Genomic DNA, 19,923 nt, shown 5'->3' with positions numbered 1-19,923 from the left:
CTGGACGCGGCTATGGAAAGTGTGGGTGTGCGCTCCAAAGTATCTGACCCCGTAGTCTTGGTTGGTGACTTTAACGTGGACGTGAGAAAGAAAAGCGGCGAGTGGTTGGCGGAGTACATGCGGACAAAGTACTCTATGCAGTGTGCCTCCGCCAAGTCCGAGAAGTGTCCGACTACCATTCACGGAAGTTGCATTGATGTCGCCTTTACCCGAAACTGTGACGTGCGCATGCTTCTCAAAGACCCTTTGACTGTACGCTTTAGCGACCACAAGGCTGAGATTATGGCCGTCAGGTACAATGACAACACAAACAGGTGCTGATGAATGTGTAACTAAATGGTTACGGTACAAATCCTCGTCTCGTCATTAATTTACGCCATTAAAATTACTACGCCGTGTACTCTCGGCGCAAGAAATGCATTCGCATTTCCTCACGATTCCCTTCGGGGAGGTGGGGGCATTTTTTTTTAGTATAGTGCACACGATTCAAGACATCTATATCATGGGGGATCATCAATCTTATAACTATACTTATCACTGAAAAATAGTGGGAGAAAAGTTACACCATCTGCCACTAAAGGGAACCATGTGGGGATGCGAAGCAGCGCATGGCTCGACTTAAAGTTCCGTTCATCACGGGCACCTTGCCCGATGTTAACGCGTCCTTGCAAGTGGAGCACACCATGAATTCACTGTAGTTGTTGTTGCTGTTACTCGTCCCGAACTCTTGTTGGAGCACGCCACGCGGGTTCATTGCGCGTCTGCAGAATCTCGTTCCCCGACGCCATCACGTGATTGCGGAGAGAGTGTAAGGGGGAGAGGCCACTCTTACCTAGCCCTTTACACAGGCCCGAACGCGCTAGCGCGTGCAAGCACGTTCTGACTGTGATGTAACGCGTTAGTTCATCGCGCGTCTGCAGAATCTCGTTCCCCGACGCCATCACATGATTGCTGAGAGAGTTTAAGGGGGAGAGGGCACAGCGTCTTACCCAGCCCCTTACACAGGCCCGAACGCGCTAGCGCGTGCCAGCACACATGGTTTTCTCTGCGTTACGCCAAGCTAGGACAGCATACGGCAGCCCGGGCCCCTAAAGTGCTCTGCGCGCATCATCATCAAGGCGGTCGAAGAACAGAGGAAGAAGACCTCCTTGGTGCGAGCGCGCGCACAGATGGCTATGCTAGGTGGTAGAAAGCGGACGGTCGCCAATGGAACTACGGACACAGCTCCGAGCAAAAGCTGCTTCGCATCTAATAAAGGCTTCCAGTCAAGGAACATCTACTTGCGACAGCGTAGAAGGCGCACATGCGCGCCCAACCGTGCACGCAAAGATAGCATAGCAAAACACCAGGTGGACAGAGCGATTGCTCTTCACAACCACGCACCGACCACCTAATATATATAGCCATGGTATCATCGAGCCGCCGTTTAGTGCCGGTGGTTAGATTCCTGTTTTTTATAATTAAACGCTAAACATTTACATTTAAATTTAGGCGTATTCTAAAATTCCCTATTAAGACAAAAGCCTTATATGCCCCATCAAACGCGAAAATTAACCGTCGGTGGCGTCGGCGTCCCGCGGTGTCGGCGTCAGCATGAGCGATGCAAAAAAACATCACGTGTGACGTCGCCATGTGACGTCATTGCGGCGTCACAGGTCACCAAAATTTGACATCATGGCGTCATCATGACGTCACATGATGACGTCATCATCAACTGCCATCGTCACTTGATCAAAGGTGGGCCGATCACAGAGGCAGTGCAAAACCACGTTAGGTGCAGAAAGCTTTGGAATGGGAGGGGGGGGGGGTGGATCAACACATTGTCTGAGAAGAAAAAGATGGATTTCGCTTTCGAGTCATCTTAGGCGAATGCATAATGAACCCTGCGACTTCTTTATTATTATTATTATTATTATTAGTAGTAGTAGTAGTAGTAGTAGTAGTAGTAGTAGTAGTAGTAGTAGTAGTAGTAGTAGTAGTAGTAGTAGTAGTAGTAGTAGTATGATAAATTGTACGTACGTAAATCTTGAGTGTCCATATCGCTTGGAGTATGTAGAAGAAGTCGCCCTGAGAAGAGCCACGGACAATACCGAGGTTCACCAAATCCGCGTACTTTTGCAACGCCTTGCCCATCACGACAGTCAGGGTCCGCGATGCGTCGACCCTTCCGCAGTGCTGCCACCACAGGCAAGTCGCTAAGGTCAGTAAGACGCTGAAGGCACTTCGCACGACGCCCATTACAGTACTATATACAGGATGTTTCAGCTAACTTGAGTCAAGTATATTTTATTAATTTGGGGCACTCTAAAGAAAAGGTGAACAAAAGAATGAACGGTGCAGTTATTTCAGCGTATACTAAATATTCCAACGCTGCTAAACAAGCGTTACAACCTTTCTACTGGAGATCTTTCGCAAGAGTTACTATTTTAAAGGTTAATTAAGCAATCTTTGTTAATTACCCAGCTTGGCGATTGGCAGTTATCCCAGCACGAATGAGATATTCCAACGTTTCAGAATAAGTGCTACAACTTTTGCATAGAAGATTTTTCGCTAGAGTTACTAATTACAAAGTTAATTAAGCAATCGTTGTTAATTGCCCAGCTCAGCGGATTAGCGAAAATTTTCTGACGTGCTGCATACGGCTCAGAAGAATACTGGGCCAATTCGACACGCGTTGCGCACGTGTTTGTTTTTGCAATACTTGGCTCAAGTTAGTTGAAACACTCTGTGCACTCCGTGGCCTCCATGACGAGCTCGCAGCTTCTAAAACACGAAAACTCGGCTCCGCAGGCGCGCAAGTGTACGAGAATAAGTATTTTTAGCAATTAACTTGCCATACAAAAAGCGTGCCCTGTCTGTGTGCGATTGTTCAGGATTGTATTCTATGCGCTGAGAAACACCCCCCCCCCCCCCCCCCATATGCGCGAAAACTTTCAGCAAGCCGCACGTCTCTGATTAGCAGACTTGGCAGCTAGAAACTTAAAGCAATGAGGTTGCAGCAATTAAATTACATTTTGCTGTAACGAAAGTGGGTGGATTGATCGAGGGCTCGCTCGACAATGAAGCAAGGAACGTGTAGGGGACATTATTTGCATGTTTTAACTGTATGCATAGTAATTATGACATAAATGGAAAGGAATTATTGCGGATAAAAAATCAACTTGCCGCAGGTAGGGAGCGAACCCACTACCTTCGGATAACGCGTCCGATGCTCTACCGATTGAGGTACAGCGGCGGTCGCTTTCCCATCCACATTATTGGGTATTTTAATGTTTCTGAATTCCTGGGAGTGTTAGCCAGTGCCGCTCGCAGCCATGACGTGGAACACTTCTCTCGTTGCCAGCTGGCGTCACGTAGTGCGTGATCTTTTTACGAGCTTATCACGTGATCTGACTGAGATCTTAAAACGTGTTACGTAATGAACTACATATGTGGGCTGGTAATTTAGCAATGTTATCAATTACTTCAAGCAAGTAATTTCAAGAAAATTACTCAACACTTTCCCAGTAACTTTTGACAAAAATGTAGCATATCCGTTTACCTTATGACATAATAAAATGACCAAGACAGCAAAAAAATAACAAAAACAATTGGTTAATCTGAGATATCAAATGCCAAGCGCGGGATCGAGGCAGCCCCATAGAAAAGCCGCGTGGCATCCGAACTCGAAGCCTTAAATAACGTTGCAGGAAGGTCACGGTTCTCGAAAATCCACGGTGTAAATAAAGTGTACATGAGTTAATAATAATAATTACAGGGGTTTTACTTAAGAGAGCAAATCTTTGGGCAAGTTGGTGACCCATTATGTGACATTATGGGTTTTACGTCCCAAAACTGCGATATGATTATGAGAGACGCCGTAGAGGAGGCCTCCGGCAAATTTGACCATCTGGTGTTCACCCAAATTTCACCTAAATTTAGGTGCCCGGTTCACGTGCACCTAAATTTAAGCACATGGTTGTGGCTGTTTGGGCGTGTTGGTATGACATGACAAATATTAGGGATCCTAATGTTTTGTATGCCGACCGAAAAGCGTTCCAAAGACGTCCCGGTATACGTCTTAAAATCTCCTCCACATTAATATATGTATTTTAATAATATGATGTAAAAGCTGCTAATTGCAGAACTCAGGCAATCTCTCCCTAAAGTTCAGCGTCACACAGCACTTGTAGCTTTCGTAGGTATTGGTCTCGCTTCATTCGGTGAAGTGTGTGGTGCCCAACAGCTGCATGATTAAAAGAAAGAATATCAAACTACAAATCTTACTTTGAGGGTGCCCATACTGCCGATCAGGTATCCAGATAAGATCAGTTAAGTTTGCGTATGTTGGCATGTCGTTTTTAAGACGGCTCCAATGGTGACACGTGCAGCTGCTTTCACTGTCTCGGAAAAAAAATATGGCTCCAATCCACGTTGTGGAGGTGGTTGGAATGCGATGAGGGGGAGGGGGGTATTGTTTTATTGTTATATTAGAGTAATGGTAGTGATAATCGCTTTATGGTCGCTGTGGTAGACCGCGATTGGTTCCGCGACCACCATTTTCTGCAAGCGAAAGGCTATTGAAGAAAATAAACTTTGAGGACAAAGGGGTGCAAAGAAGCCGAGACGCTAAAAAAAATCTCGGTAATCCCCTACATGAATGGATTTTCACATAAACTTAAGGTGGCCGCTAAGTATGGTGTGAGGTCCTCGGCAAGAAACAAAGTAGGGGGTATTCGCCCTGCTGTAAATAATCTGTTCGGAGACAAGCCTAATAGTGTCACTAAGAAGTGCTTGAAGCGTCCTGATCATCAGTTTGTGGATTGCTAAAGAAACGTAGTTTACCAGATGCCGTTCAAATGTGGCCAGTGCTACGTAGGTCAGACCGGTCGATGTTTAAATGTACGATTAAAAGAACATTTGGCCAACCTGAAGGGAAGACCTGACACGCATTTAGCATTACATTGTGCGCGTTGTTCATTGAAGTCGTGTAGTCAGTTGTGTAATCAAACTGCTGTTGTGTTTGTTCACCCTAATCAGACAACAAGAGAGATTGTAGAAGCTTGGCATATCTCCAGACTTCAAGGCGCATGTGCTAGTCATCCGTCCATCGCATTGAATGAAGAAGAAATTAACTTGCTAAACAAGATGTGATAGTGTATCGGCTCTGTTAATGGTTTTATCGTTTTTATGTGAAGGAAAATACGGTGCCGTGTTGCTCATGCGCAGAGATTATGAGGAGCTCATCGGGAATGTATATATGTGCTTTCTTATGGAATAAAGGTCAGTTGTTAGTCTGTGCTGGTCCTTGTGAACTTTTTTCGTTGTGTCCTCGTGTGGTTTGTGCAAATTTTCCACAATGCATCACCCGTTAGTTGTGCATAAGTCCATCAGCTGACACTTTGCCAATCGAGGAGCGTCTACTGCCATTCACGTGCAGGAAGATCAGCCACAGGCGCCAGCGTCACTGGAAAGGCTTTCTGAAAAGCTACATAGAAGGAATTAAACCGAGGCCACTAGTGCTTGTGCAATGTATAGAAATAGCAGGAAGAAGCAGGCAAATTTCATCGTACAAAGAGCAGCGGACGTTGGTCTCAAATTAGCAAAAAAATGGCACTGTCTGAATAAAACGACTGTTTTTATGACCTTCACAGCTGTTGAAACTTGGAAAAAGTGAGGTCGGTTTTTTGCGTATGGACGTTGACGCCAGGCCGCAAATAGTTCCGCAGTTGGGAACGCCGACTTCTTTACCAACGAAATTAATTGTTATGAAGATATTAATTCCGACTGTGAAGGCTCCTGAAAGTTCCTTGGAAATATCACACAGATTTTGGAGTGTGGAGCAGCTGAAAACTTTCATTTGAAAATGTCAACGATTTCAAGACATGACTTTTTTTGAGTGCCCGAAGTGCACGCGCTTACGTATCCTTCCTGAGAAAAAACACTGCTATGTTCTTCTGACAAGCCCATAGGACGTCCAGGACGGTCAGAATTATTACGGATCCACACAATATTTGACAAACCTAGTGCGCCTACGGACTGTTCCCAGGGACGTAGCCAGTTTTTTCCGAGGGGGGGGGGGGGGTAACCACTCTTTATGTATCTTCGTGCGTGTATTTGTATGCTTGCGTGCACACATATACACATGCAAAATTGGAAAATTTAGGGGGTGGGATCCCCCTACCACCTACGTCAGTGAGTGGTTCACTCAGAGAACTTCCAAAAAACAAGCTCCCATTCCTGAATTTCCAACGTGAATTAAATGCCGAGGTTATGTACACGCGTCGTGAACTGTATTCATTATTTTGGTACTTCGTGTTACTTCATACAAACACGTGAATGGTAGATTTGCAGTCATAGGAAGTGGAGGGTACGTGCGTCGATGGACTCGAGTGTCAGGTGATTTAGTCTATGCCACTGCTAATAAGGTTTACGCGAAAATATGGTGCTGTAATACACCATACAATTTGGGAAATAGCGGAAATAGCACAGTGTTTGCGGTACTTAAAGTTCAGGGTATATCACGATGCACACGCAGGTACGGGATTCACATGTGTTATGTAAAAGTGCGCTACGTGAACTACACAAAAAAAGAAGAAGAAAGAAAGAAAGAAGAAAAAGAAAATAAAGGCAAAGAAAAAGAAAGCCCTTGTAGCGAAATTTCCGAGTGTGCTTATAAATTCATACATAAGAAAACTACAGATATACTTTTCAAGAGAATAAGATAACGAAAAAGTTAGTGACATGCCCAAGGCTGCTGCTCCGCATCGAAACGACAACGAAACCTTATCGGAACTGTTTGCACGTCTCTTGCAGTAAGTGTATGGTATGAAAACAGTACCTTGGACTTTCGGGCGGTCTCCTGGCTGATAGTGGTTACCCTGACTACCTTTATTTTAGCCATAGTGGTTCTACACATTCTAAAACTGCCTGTAATGCAAGACCATGTGTAAAACCAACGCCTCCTCTAAAACCGAAACAAAAATATACCGTGACGTAGAAGCTCCGTAATCCAAGACGAACCAATCCGTAGTCAGCCGACGCAAGATGGCCGCCGCCATGCGATGCGTCCTCGTGAGTTTTCGGCTGGTTAAAGTAAGTTACTTTCGTCTCACTTGCTTTATACTCTCACTTGGTAGCATGTCTGATCTTTTAGGATGCATGTCCTTGTGTCCAGTTATTCTTTTCTGTCTCTTAGCGTTAAGATCGTCTAGGAACTGCTAAATGAGCGAAGAGTTGGGTTCACACAAACCCTACCTAAGCACGAATAGGCTATTCGTATTTTGCAGGAAGGTAATTTTTACGTTGAATTTCAGAATTCGGGCACTCCAAGTGTCTTGTGCCAGAGGTTATGCAGCCATACTCCAGCCTCCGTGGCCGGCGAAGTGCCGCTTCCAGCAGCTGATGGCACAGGTAAGTTACCGCAGAGGCTTTTAGCTCAGATGAGTGAAGATGCGCGCAACTCGCAGATATTCGTTTGCAAATCGCGCAGTTCATCCCGTCTTTCGTAAATACTTAAGCCACTCTTTGCTAAGCTTTGAAACTCGCATCGAGAGAGCTTTACGTAGCCACGCATCAGATGTGACACGAATGCTGATGCTTTCTTATTCGTTGCATTAAACCCGCTGTTGACCTTGATCGCTCACACGGCTCGCTTTCAACTTCGATTGACTTATTTCCGCAGTTTGCTGCAAATGAGCCAATCTTGACTGAGAAATTCGGTCCAGATCGGTCTAGATCGCGATCGAAAGCGCGCCGCGTGACACGAACATTAAGTCACCGGTTTCGCTTAAGTGTGAACGTTCTTGTGAACATGGCAATAACTTAGAGATCATTACCTATGCACATTTACCGATGATCATTACTGATGCATTACCGACTCAGCGCACTGATGAGAACTTTTCATTAGCAGGAATAACTAGATCGTGATCGTATCTCCTGCGTTCACTATTTTTATTTATTTATTTATTTATTTATTTATTTATTTATTTATTTATTTATTTATTTATGTAAAAATACTGGAGGCCCCATTCAGGCCCAAGCAGGTGTGTGTACTTCATAGAAAATAAGGGCAAATGCACATTTGTAATGCAGAATTATTCGGCAATAATGCAGGTAGAATATATATAGAAGATATGCTTACCGACTCATTTTATTTTGGCACGTTGGCACGAAATGGCACGTTGTTAAAAAAAATGTGATCGAATAACTGGATTTTCATTTTTGCATAGCATGCTTCCTAAAAGACGTAGGCTTAGAAACCGAGCACTGAGGCTTAGACGGTAGCATGTTATTGCAACTGTCGTTGGCAGAAACACGAGGTTTGACTAATGTTATTAGTGCAGGCACGTGAGTAAGCAATTTGTGTAGAATATCTGCACAGGGTCATCAGTGCCACTCAGTGGCTTTCAAATGATGTTCTGTCTGTTTGTCTGTGTTGCCAGTGTCTGCCGTCCCACCGAGGCCACCGCTGCCGCTTGTGATAAAGCGAGAGCTGGCCTACCCTTCCAAGTTCACACCAAACAGGGAAGCATGGGTTGAAAACTTGGACACCGTCGAATCAGAGAAGCTGGGCCTGATTCCACTACACCCAAAAATCTTTGGGGTGTTTCCCAGGTGGGTACTTGTATTGTTGCCCATCTTTGTGGCCCACTTGCCGAGGCATTATGCCAATGCAAGCATTGTTGTGCTTTAGTTTGACTGCTTCGACTATGTCTGAACGAAAGTGAAACGTGCGCACGTACTTAAAAAGAGCATATTCTTGGGCAACGTGGTATTCCATAGCAATAATTCTAGCACACAAAAGTACACGGGGCAGAAAGGAACTACCTACATGACAAAAGCACTAACTTCCAACACTCATTTGGTGTGTTCAAAGCGGCGCAACTATAAATAGAAGAGAGTAACAGCTTGTGCAGGTGCATTTGTACAAATTAATGTTTTGGCGAATCAGCTCTCTGTGGTATCTATCTCACAAGCTGTGGGAAGGATTTTCTTTGTTTTTTTTCCTTTCAAGTTAATAATCTTAATGAGAACTAACAGGCAATCAAGCCAGGGAAAGTACAGGGGATGTTATTTGAGTAATTATGATACAAATGCGAAGGAACTAAGGTGGCCTTTTTTTTTTAAAAAAGACAACTTGCTGCCAGCAGGAACCGAACCTGCTACCTTCGAATAATCCGTCTGATGCTCTACCAACTGAGATACAGCGGAGGTCGTCCTCTTGTCCACTTTATTGGGTATATCTGTGCATTTAAACTGGGGAGTGTTGTAATCAAAGGTGGCAGGTTCGGTCGTTGCTGATGGCAAGTTGTCTTTTTGTCCACATTAACGTCTTCACATTTATATCATAATTACTACAAATAACATCCCCTGTACTTTCTTTGGCTTGATTGCCCGTTAGTTCTCATTGACGTCGTTTCTAACAAAGAAAAATAAGCCCTTACATTCCGCTTCTTAAGTTAAAAAAACTCACAGGGTCACTTATGCACTCACCTGAGACAACTGGAAGGCAAAAGCCATCTTTTTCTTTTCAGTCGATGTAGTGATCCTGCCCCACCACCCTCTGAAAGCTTTCTGCACCTAACTTGGTTTTCCACTGCCTCCAGGATCGGAGGCACCTCATCCGGTTTTGCACTGCCTCCGTGATTGCCTCACCTTTGACCAAGCTACAATGTCATGTAATGACGTCACCATGTGATGTGACATTATGTCACTGTGACATCACAATGACATCATAATGACGTCACAAATTTTGGTGATCTGTGACGCCATATGGTGATGTCATCACGTGATAATTTTTTACACCACTTGTGACACCGACGCAGGATGCCGGTCACGGTCAATTTTTGCATTTGATGAGGCATCTGAGGCATTTGCCTTAATAATTTGAAACACCAATAATGTATGTGTGGTCTGAAAGTTAAGATGGAAATGACAAAATGGAGGCAGTGAAATGCTGGCTGCAAGATTATGAGATCTATTTCTTTTGCCATCATCATGAAGTCACTGTGTGTTTTATGTAAAATGTCAGGTTTCTTTTTTAAAGTTTGATCGATAGTGTAGTAGCACACGTCTCCCAACCTAGTAATATTCACCGCTTCAGTGATTTAATGACTTGTTTGCATCAGACACTTTCCTGTCACTTTGCATTGCACATACCGGCGCTCACGCCCACAGTTCCTGCAGTGGAAGACAAGACGGCCCACGTCTTTAGTCTTTACATTGCTTGCAAGCGCTGTGTCCACAGTGAATTATCAGATACAAGGAATTAAACTTATTTGTGTTGGTGCAAAGCCCACCTTCGGTTCTTTATGTGTGCGCATAAACGTCGTGACCTATTTCAGTGTCCATGCATTTTTGCCATCATTCTAAGTTCACGGAGAGCCAGTGATGCTCACATCTGCTTGTTAGTTTGAAAACATTTGTGTTTGCATGCAGGATTGACACGCTGCACTGGAACATAAACTGGCAGAACAACTACCAGAAAGTGGTACGTGCCTTTTCAGCTGTTTGGCTAAACACTCAATGTTCTTGCTTATTGAGACATTCTGAAGTGGAAAAAAAAAATCACAATTTCACCACAAGGGGGAAGCAGTGAATGCGATAGCAACAAATTGGAATGTTCTACGAAGTCAGGCTAGCGGCTCACCCCTTTAGTATCCTACCTGGCGTAACTCAGCAAAACGCTGGTGTAAGGGAATGTGGCCACCGCAGTGAGTGAAGTGACCTTTGTGTTCTCTATGGCTTCAATGCAAACTTTGCAATGAGAACACAGTGCTTGCGAAGGTATGAGCCGCCTGCTGATCTCTACCAAGTAAAATGCATGCAACCACACCCGCCAGATCAAAGCCACACGAACCCCCTTCTGGCGCCACCCTCATGCTCCTTTCGCACGACAGGTTTCGCATGACGGATTTTCTCTCTGCTTGATCCGTGGTCGTAGGCAGTCCTTATACACTTTCATTTGGACATAGAATATACGATGCTTGGGCGATTTTATCGTTTTGGACTTTATGTATGAAACCTCATGGCGACAGCAATTCATTTCTGTTTTTCAAATAAACGTTGCTAATGTGCACATTTCAGACAGCACAGCCAATATATGCATCATGACTCGCCGGTTATCAACAACGCTGTGAACACGTTGAAGGGCCAGTAAACAACCTCGCAGTACAAAATTTGTGATGGAGAGATAACTGTGCACATGTACAATGCGAACATGCTGCCGCAAGAATTTCGCGAATACGTGCTGTAATCGGGAAGTTACAGGGTGTAGAACAATCCGCCTTGGCTGGTTTTGATTTCTCGCTCAGCCTTCCCAACCTTCTCGGCAGCTAAGAGGGCTAAGCGTAGCCCTTTGTCGTGACCACGCCCCCTTCGGCTACGCAATACAAAATAATACGGCGATCTGGGTGAGTTGGTACGTATGGCATGAGTCGTCCGTTTCTCGTCCTTTGTCTGTGCCGCGCTGCACGTTTACCCGAAAATGCGATACGAAATCGGCGATTGCATCATCGGCACACAGCCAACGACCGAGCAAGGCTTCCTCTATGTGTCACTCGTGTCAGAGCAGCACATTGAGGAAGCATGGTGTGCAGTGTTTGAACACTGGCGAGGTAAATAAATATGCCACGGCGCATGCGCCCTTCCCCTAGCGGTAAAGTCGCAAGATACCTCTTGATCTCGGATGTTTTCGTTCTGGGGATACCGCTTGTTCCGGTAGTTTGAGTCTACCAAAACGGCAGAGGCCAGCACAGGAAAATAAAAATGTGGACTGCGTGGCTAAAATTGCATCACGCAGGACGAAGGCGCCATTTCGTAGAGCAAATGACCAATTGACAAAGTTAGTGCTATGTGATGTTGCCCATGGGCAAGATTACATCACTGTGTTGGCGAAAAGGGCTGGTCAGGCGCAAGAGAGGGGCGTAGGAATTGTTTTTCGAAATGGAGCACAGCTCTGTGTTCAATAAACGTGATCGCCGTGGTCTTCTGCACAAATTAGTGAGCTTGTTCAGGAGGTGTACAAAAGAAATATCAGAGCCCGTTTTCTGGCCCTTTAAGTGCTTGCAATTTTACTCTTAAGCTGTGCTTGTTCAGTGTCATTGTTTGCGCCCCTGCGTTGCAGGACTGGACAACAACAGAGTCACGTGCCGAGCGCAGAGGTGGAGGCCGTAAGCCGTGGCCACAAAAGGGCACAGGCCGAGCACGTCATGGCAGTATCCGGTCACCCATCTGGAAAGGAGGCAAGTGCTGACCACATAGTCCTTTTTTTTTCGAGAACCATAAAAGTCTACTGCTAGTTATGCAGTCTGAGTGCTAGTTGTTAGCGGATGTGAAAGGGTGGTTTTTTTTGCAAGATAGTAGATTTTCCCACAGTAGCAGTTCTTTCAGAGGCCAGTCTAACGTCCCATTGATTCGTAAGAATGGCTGGTTGTGCAACTTAGTTCATTATGGGGTTGTTGAATGACAATAAATGGTTGCCGGTGGCAAGTTATCTTTTCGTCCACTTTACTTTCTTCACATTTATATTCCAATCACTACAGATAACACCCCCTATACTTTCCTTGGCATTATTGTCTGTTAGTTCTCCGTAATATTGTGTCTAACAAAGACAAACGAGCCCTTAAAAGTCAACAAATGGTAGGGAAAGAAGAAAAGCTAGAGGCAGGAAAAAGACAAGATGACAGTGTGCACTGCACTGTCTTTGTTTTTGAAAACGACGTCCCCCAAAGACCACAAACCGGAGCGTGTGCAGCAAAACTGCACATCACCGCAAAGTGTCCACACTTACTCCAAATCATTTTCTGTCAACAAAATGTAGCTTTTTCTTTACCGCGTACACAGAATGGCGTGCTAACTAGTTGTTCACTTGGGAAGCGTGTACAAACGTGAACACTGCGTTTCAAGCAAGTTAAAGTGACACGTGGTGCATGCCTGTATAGTTGATGTGTAAAATTGTACATGCCGCCGCTAAACAGGATATGCTGATGGTGTTCACATTCACTTCCCACTTCAGTTCATGGTGTGCACAGCCTGCTGTGAAGCTTGGTTTCTGGCTCGCAGGTGGCATAGCTCATGGGCCCCGTGGACCGAGGACATACTACTACATGCTGCCCTTCTTCCGGCGTGTTCAAGGTCTCACAACTGCACTGTCTGTCAAGCTTGCACAGGTAGGTTGGCTAAGATTGGCCCATCTAATGCATCCGCCCCCTCACGTTTTGTGGCAGCAATAGTGCTAGACCACATCAAGAACCTAACAGCAGTGAGTGAATTTATTTGCGCAGAAAATAATGCAAGCATGCCTTTCAGGATGCTATTTAAACCCTTCTGACATTGATTAATTCTGTCCTCATAAAAAAATTTTTAAAAATTCAGGAGCCCTTAACCTATTGGAAAAATGGGGGCCAGCGAAGCTTGATGTGTGCGAGCCTGACCTACCGCTTTTCTTTCTTTCTTTCTTTCTTTCTTTCTTTCTTTCTTTCTTTCTTTCTTTCTTTCTTTCTATATATTTCATTCCTTCGTGCTGAGAATTGGACCTTCATCCATGTGCTTAGCAGCACAACACTTCATTTGCTACATGCAACAACATTCATGCATTCATATCCACGCAAAAATGAAATGTGATAACATGACATGACATGTCGCCTTAATAAAAGATCAGATTGCCATATCAGAAACAGCTGACCGCCAACAAGCCCACGATTTAGAGAGCATCAATTATTTGAAAATGGGGCATACAAATACACATGTGACTGACGCACATTCGAGGGCTGCATTTCTTTACGCTTGGTGGTGCCGGGTTTTTTTCTACGCCGCCGCCAAAATCTGTGAGTTATCAAAGCTTCGCTGAAGAAGTCAGTTTCACTCCAAGGGCGAAGCAGTGAATGCGTTCGCAGCTAATTCGAGTGTTATAAGAAGTAAGGCTAGCAGCTGCCTCATTTAGCATCCACCTTGGCATAAGTCGACAAAATGCTGGCATAAGGAAATGTGGCCAGTGCTGTGAATAAAGTGACCTTACTCTTGTCTATCGCTGCATCAACAGCAGTGAGAACAGAGCACACGCAAAGGTATGAGCAGTCTGCTGATCCCTGTCCCGGCTGGTCAAAGTACGCAGCTCTTGCCAAAGTGACAGAGTCAACCTATTGACTAACTTGTTGTTTGGCACTTCTATTCCTAGCCCTCGTTATTTAGTGTCGTGAGCGATGGGTCCCTGACATCCAGTTCTGTTTCTTTCTGTTCAGGATGACCTGAAGATAGTCGACAGCCTGGACCTCCCTACTAATGACTCCAAGGTAAGCCCTGATACATTTATAGGTTTGCCTAGCAATCTCAATAGCCTAATTTCATGTATATTGGAAAAACAGACTGTTGCGAGCATGGCGGCATTGGCAAGGAAATTGCATGTTTCTTTCTCATGTGCTGGTGCAGTGGGTTTACAAAAGTGAAGGGACAACCGAAAGTGTGCCGGATTTTTTGTTTACGATCTGTGAATAGCATCTTCAAATAATCCTACACCAAAGTGAACTTCTATGATGTTTCATTTGGGATGTTCGTCTAATGTCGTGTTGAAATTGCCCCAATAGACAACTCATGTTTCGTACGCTAGCCAATCTCACGTCTTGATGTTGAAGGGAAAGGCACCGATTGTAGAATCTCTCCAGAACCCACTACCATCGTGAGCATGTTCACATTAATCATTACACTGTGTTTCTAGCATCAAAACCTACCCGAGCAAACTGGAAAACATGCTACAAAGCTTGGTAACAGCTGTGCAAAGTAAAACAAAAGAGGCAGATTGATGACTAAAATGAATGGTATACTAGGTAGCTCTTACTTGACAACTGGACCAGGAATATTTCATAATTATCTTTGTTTCTAACCAGCATACTTTAAAGGAACACTAAATTGAAGCAATGAATTAATTTACACAGATAAATTATACTCTGAAAACTTTGTTGTCATGAATTTCACCATCTCAGGTTTATTAATAGATGAGAAAATGAATGTCAAAAGTTTTGCTTTTATATTTCCTGCTGAAACCTCCGATGGTGATGTGTGATTTTCAAAGTGTTTTTTCGTATTTTCGCCACATTCGCTTAACGAAATTTTCTGAAACTTGGTATGTTAAGTCTCTGGTTCCCTCAGAAGACAATTTCCTTCGCTTTCACCTGTTAAAAACTGCATAGGCCCTAGTAGACGCCATCAGGGTCTGTGACGTCACAGCGACTGGTATGGGAAATTCAAGGTGGCATCGCCATCCGCGTTTTTTTTTTTTTGTGCGTTTTCTCGCTTACCAAACATTTTCTCGTGGCAAGAGTGGTGATTTTGGTATCGTGAAAGAGTAATATACTAATACCTAAGAGAACAATTTTTTTTTTTTTTTCAATTTAGTGTTACGTTATACAAAAAAGCAAAAAAGGCATTTTTTTTTCTTCCAATGCATATTAACAGCAGAAGCCCCATGCACTACGTTTTCCTCTGTTACAGTACCTGCTGAAGCTTGTGGATGAAAGGTTCTGGGGGCCTTCGGTGCTGTTTGTGGACAAGTAAGTTGCTATGGTGCAGAGACTTCAGCTTTGAGGCTTCAGCTTTTCCGGATGCATTCATTAATGTTTGCAGAGGCTTGTGTCCTCCTATTCTAACTCTTTCTACATTAATATTAATTTTTGCAAATTGACCAGATCTCAAAGGAAGAAAATTGTCTACCAATGTAACCTGACACATTATCAAAGGCGGAAGCTGCCATTTATGTATCAGTTTTATATGTCCAGAACTTTTTAGAATGTCAAGGAAAACTTGATTTTCAGAGTTTCTGTAAGCATCTGTATGCTGTTGTGTTAAAAGCCTCGAAGCATCTTGCATCCTAGTGATTTGTGGCCCTTATTACGCATAGTGCTACTTAAGTTATGGTACAAAAGATGTCATCTCATGTCTGCAGTTAGAATAATCACTTTTTGTGTAATTTTTGCCTGTTAGAAGCAAGCTTTGGTGGCCAGTCGGTGTTTCCAGCAGGTGTTCACCTGAGATCACTGTAGCAATACATAAGCAAAAGTGCCCAGAAAAGTCTCAACATAGTAGAGAACAGCGCAATACAACAAAGACAAGAAAGAACCGGCAGTGCTAGTCCCGTTTGGTCTTTCTTGTTTTCGTTGTATCACGCTGTTTTCTGCTATGAACATGTACCGAAAACCTCAAGTTCGCCCACTTTTAAAGTTTCAACATATATCCCATCTTGTGGCATAATGTTTATTGTTTATTTTATTGCTACTGACATGGTTTTACTTGCAACATTGCTTACTTCCCCTTACATAACTAAAAACTCCAGATCTTCGTAAGACTTCAGTTAGCAACTTAACTCATAAAAACATACAATGTAACATAACAAAATTTGTTGCTAGGCTAGTTGGTGCATCATACTTATAAATACTGGATAGCACAGGTTTAACGGAGGACACAGGAAGGTGACACGCTTGTCCTCTGTGTCAGTGTTATTCTGCATTAAATCTGCACTATACAGTATTTATAAACACACAGTGTTATCCAGAAGCTTTGAGCTTTGTTGCTATGTTATCTGTATATACTATAACAGTCTTTTTTTTCCAGCACGGATTATGTTTCTGAAAACATAGCCCTGATCTGTGATGAAGTAAAGCACTTCAACATAATGCCCGTTTATGGTGAGCACCCATCTTTTTATTCCGTATTTGCATGGCATAAGATGTCCACCAAGAAACTCGTGCTTCGCGAGTCGGTGCAAGCAAGTAATGGCTTGCACTTGGAACTGTACTTTGGTTTGCACTAGTTGGTTCATTGTCGGACTTGTTGGGAAGTGGCAGCGCCAACAGACAAGGACAAAGAAACGTAGTAGACGCCATAAGCGCCCATGGCGTCCACCGTGTTTCTTCGTCCTTGTCTCTTTCCGCTGCCACTTCCATACAAGTCTGACTGCACTTGGAAGAAACGATTTTGTTAAGTGCAGCTATAGCTCACAGCTTAGTGAAAATCTTGACACAATATCTTAAAGGGACACTAAAGGCAAATAACAATTTATGTCAGAGTGAAAGCTCAATGTATGACGTCTAAAATGGCAATATTATCAACAGCAGTGCCCTACTTACCGAGAAATTAAGCTAAATGTATCACACGACGTGCGCCACGAGCGGGACATTTTGTGAATGATCCCGATGACGTGAGAGAGTCCGACTACAATTAATCACTCTTAATCAAACTAGCTGCAATAAAAAAAGAACCTTCCGTGCATCAAGAGACGTAATAAAAAGCTGCTTGTTCATTTCTGTTCTATTCATGGAAAAAAGAACCTCTTTGGCGTTGCCATGGGGAACGGCGCGTGTGGTTCGAAGGTTCCGTTTTCGCCGAACTGCGCTTCGCCCGGCGCCCTGCTTCGCTCACGCGGTCGCGTCTCAGTGGTAGTTTCGGTATCATTTACTGCCGCGTGTGCTTCGCGCGCTCGTGAAAGTTGCTCTGACAGAAAGTTCGACAAAATGCCAGATGCCTGAATGGTGCACATCACCAGTGCACGGCGCCGCGCAGTACAGGCGGGCAATGTTGGGCACAGCAACAGTGACGTGAGAAAGACCACTTTCAGGCAGGTGATTTGAAGTGCACTAACGCGATGCGAACCACTAAAACGTGATTTTATTTCAAAATAAGCACTTCCTTGGGACGAAAGTAGCACTACAAGGTTTCTGGACCGCTATTTCAACAATCAACGTCGACTTAATATTTGCCTTTAGTGTCCCTTTAATACACTACTATCAAGAAAAATTCCACTTCATTTGACATGAATCAAGTGTTTAAATGAAGCAGTTCGGCTGCAGTGTTTCACTAATGTTGATTTTTACTAAGTGGACTCTGTACATAGTGTCAAACTCAGCAGGGGGAATGACATTTTGATCAAGTAGTACAGTCAACTACTATATATGTTGCAGTTATTTTCTGGTACTGAGTGTGCTTCTGGCATACTACTAAGTGTAATTGCTATTGCTCTTGCAGGACTCAACGTACACAGCATGTTGAAGCACGACACGCTCGTTCTGACGCTCTCTGCTGTCGAAGAAATCGAGAACAAGCTTCTCTACCAGCTGCACAGAATTGATGGCAAAGAGGTGGCGCAACGAGACCACAGAAGGCCCTACTTGTAAATTGTTCCCATACAGTTGTCATTGTAGCCACTACCCCCCGATAAACCTAGACATCCATATAAATAAACGCACAGGTTTCAAATTTTTGCTGTGTGCTGTCTTGTTTGGTGTTTGATTTAGCTAAGGCTTGCATGCGACCTTCTGAAGGAAGGACTGCTGAAAATTTGTAGGCACTCCATGTTTTGAGGGCCGACTTTAGTCGCTTTCAAAGCAATTGCTCGGCAAGAAGCTGCAAGATAGACCTCAAGCCATAGTGGCCTCCGAATGTCAAAATGTCCACATAGAACTTAGGCCAGCCCAAAGGTACACTAAATTAGCTTAGACTGATCACACAACGCATTCAGACAGTATGTGCATAAGGTTCATTGTAAAAGACTGATTTATAAAAAATAGTGAAGTTCAAAGAACCGTTATTTGAAAAAAAAGGTGGTCAAGCGGAAAAGGATGTGTGTGCAAGCCCAACATTTTTCTGGTGTGACCCCCTGCCAACAAGCTTAACATTGTCTTAATTTCTATTATTTGTGTTTTGCACCAGAACACCACCACTGTTTCATGCGAGTGTAACATTGAGATTGAACTATTTTTTCTTTTTTTGCACATTTACACCAGTGTGGTGCAGCAGAACATCGCGAATCTCACTAGTCTCAGTATTAGGCTCTCTTAGATTACAACATGATTCATCTTTACCAAGAAAAATTAACAGGGCTGTGTTAATACTTAAAAGTCTTGAATAACAAATTAGAGTAGTCACTGTAATAAATTCAAATATTTTTCGTATAATTTTATCATACTTAGTATCATCAACAGCACCTGACCGAAAACTGAACTGAAGCAAAAATGTGATATGTTTAGTCCCATCCACATTAACAGTGAACAGTATGCTACGTCACTCTCACAGTTTCATCTTCATGCAACCAGATTCAATACAGTCAAACCTGCTTATTCGAACTCGCAACAGTGATTAGTTCGATATATCACATAATTCTACGTAACACTTTTAAATCATTTAACATAATTTTGCTGCGAATTTCAGTGTGCAAGTTGGCTTCAAGGCTCTGGTTAACAATAATGCAAGGAAGGCGGCTTCACAGAAATATGGCGTTTTCTCTTTTTTTTTCTTTTTTTTTTTTTTGCAATAGCAATTTTAAGGCGCACTTGAGGCAAATTTTTGCCATCGCTGTCTGGGCCTGTTTACTGGCTCTTTAAACAAATGTTATTTCAGCTTCGTTCTAAGGACCCTAGTTGGAAAAGTTCTTCCAAAGCCACCCACATCATTACTCATAACTCAATGCGCTGTAAAGCAAGCCCCATTCAGGATTTGTTTATTCAGGAATACTATACTCGGTTACAACCTAAGAGAAAAATGTCAGCTCCGCCAACAGCCATCGCTCTACCTCCCACATAGAATTTGCATATATGCTCCATCCAATAGTGTCTACCCATTTTTATGACATCAAGCACGCCTTGAGCATTTCAGATAGTTGACTGTGCCATGCAGGCACAAATTTGTGTCGCTGGTTTTGTGTCAGGAACTCGAACGTCCTGGTAAATTTTATCAGGAATCCTCAGATTGCTGTTTAGCCAAACATAATGTTTTAGGTAGTAACGACGAACCATTAACTCTTAATATGCGCAGTATATACATTATCCAAGAAAATGTACTAACAGTTTGAGCAGAAACCAGCTAGCACAACTGTCTTTCACAGGTGAAGGGCACGCGCACCACGGTTCTGTGGGCGGAGCTGCCATTTTTTTTCTTTTTCTTAGGTTGTAACTCACT

At 43.6% G+C, this 19,923-nt stretch overlaps 1 protein-coding gene across 1 annotated transcript; it reads left to right on the top strand.

Moving 5' to 3' along the window:
- Nucleotides 1-6,955: 6,955 nt before the first annotated feature.
- Nucleotides 6,956-18,232, top strand: LOC119375478 (39S ribosomal protein L4, mitochondrial). Its single transcript, XM_037645656.2, has 10 exons — nt 6,956-7,074; nt 7,296-7,392; nt 8,424-8,595; nt 10,420-10,471; nt 12,107-12,224; nt 13,045-13,151; nt 14,223-14,273; nt 15,469-15,527; nt 16,585-16,658; nt 17,995-18,232. The coding sequence occupies exons 1-10, from the start codon at nt 7,027-7,029 to the stop codon at nt 18,141-18,143; spliced, it is 927 nt and encodes a 308-aa protein (XP_037501584.1). The 5' UTR covers nt 6,956-7,026; the 3' UTR covers nt 18,144-18,232.
- Nucleotides 18,233-19,923: the final 1,691 nt, after the last annotated feature.

This window comes from Rhipicephalus sanguineus, chromosome 11, assembly GCF_013339695.2.
Source record: "Rhipicephalus sanguineus isolate Rsan-2018 chromosome 11, BIME_Rsan_1.4, whole genome shotgun sequence".
NCBI lineage: Eukaryota > Metazoa > Arthropoda > Arachnida > Ixodida > Ixodidae > Rhipicephalus > Rhipicephalus sanguineus.
This window is presented reverse-complemented; position numbering and strand designations above follow the sequence as displayed.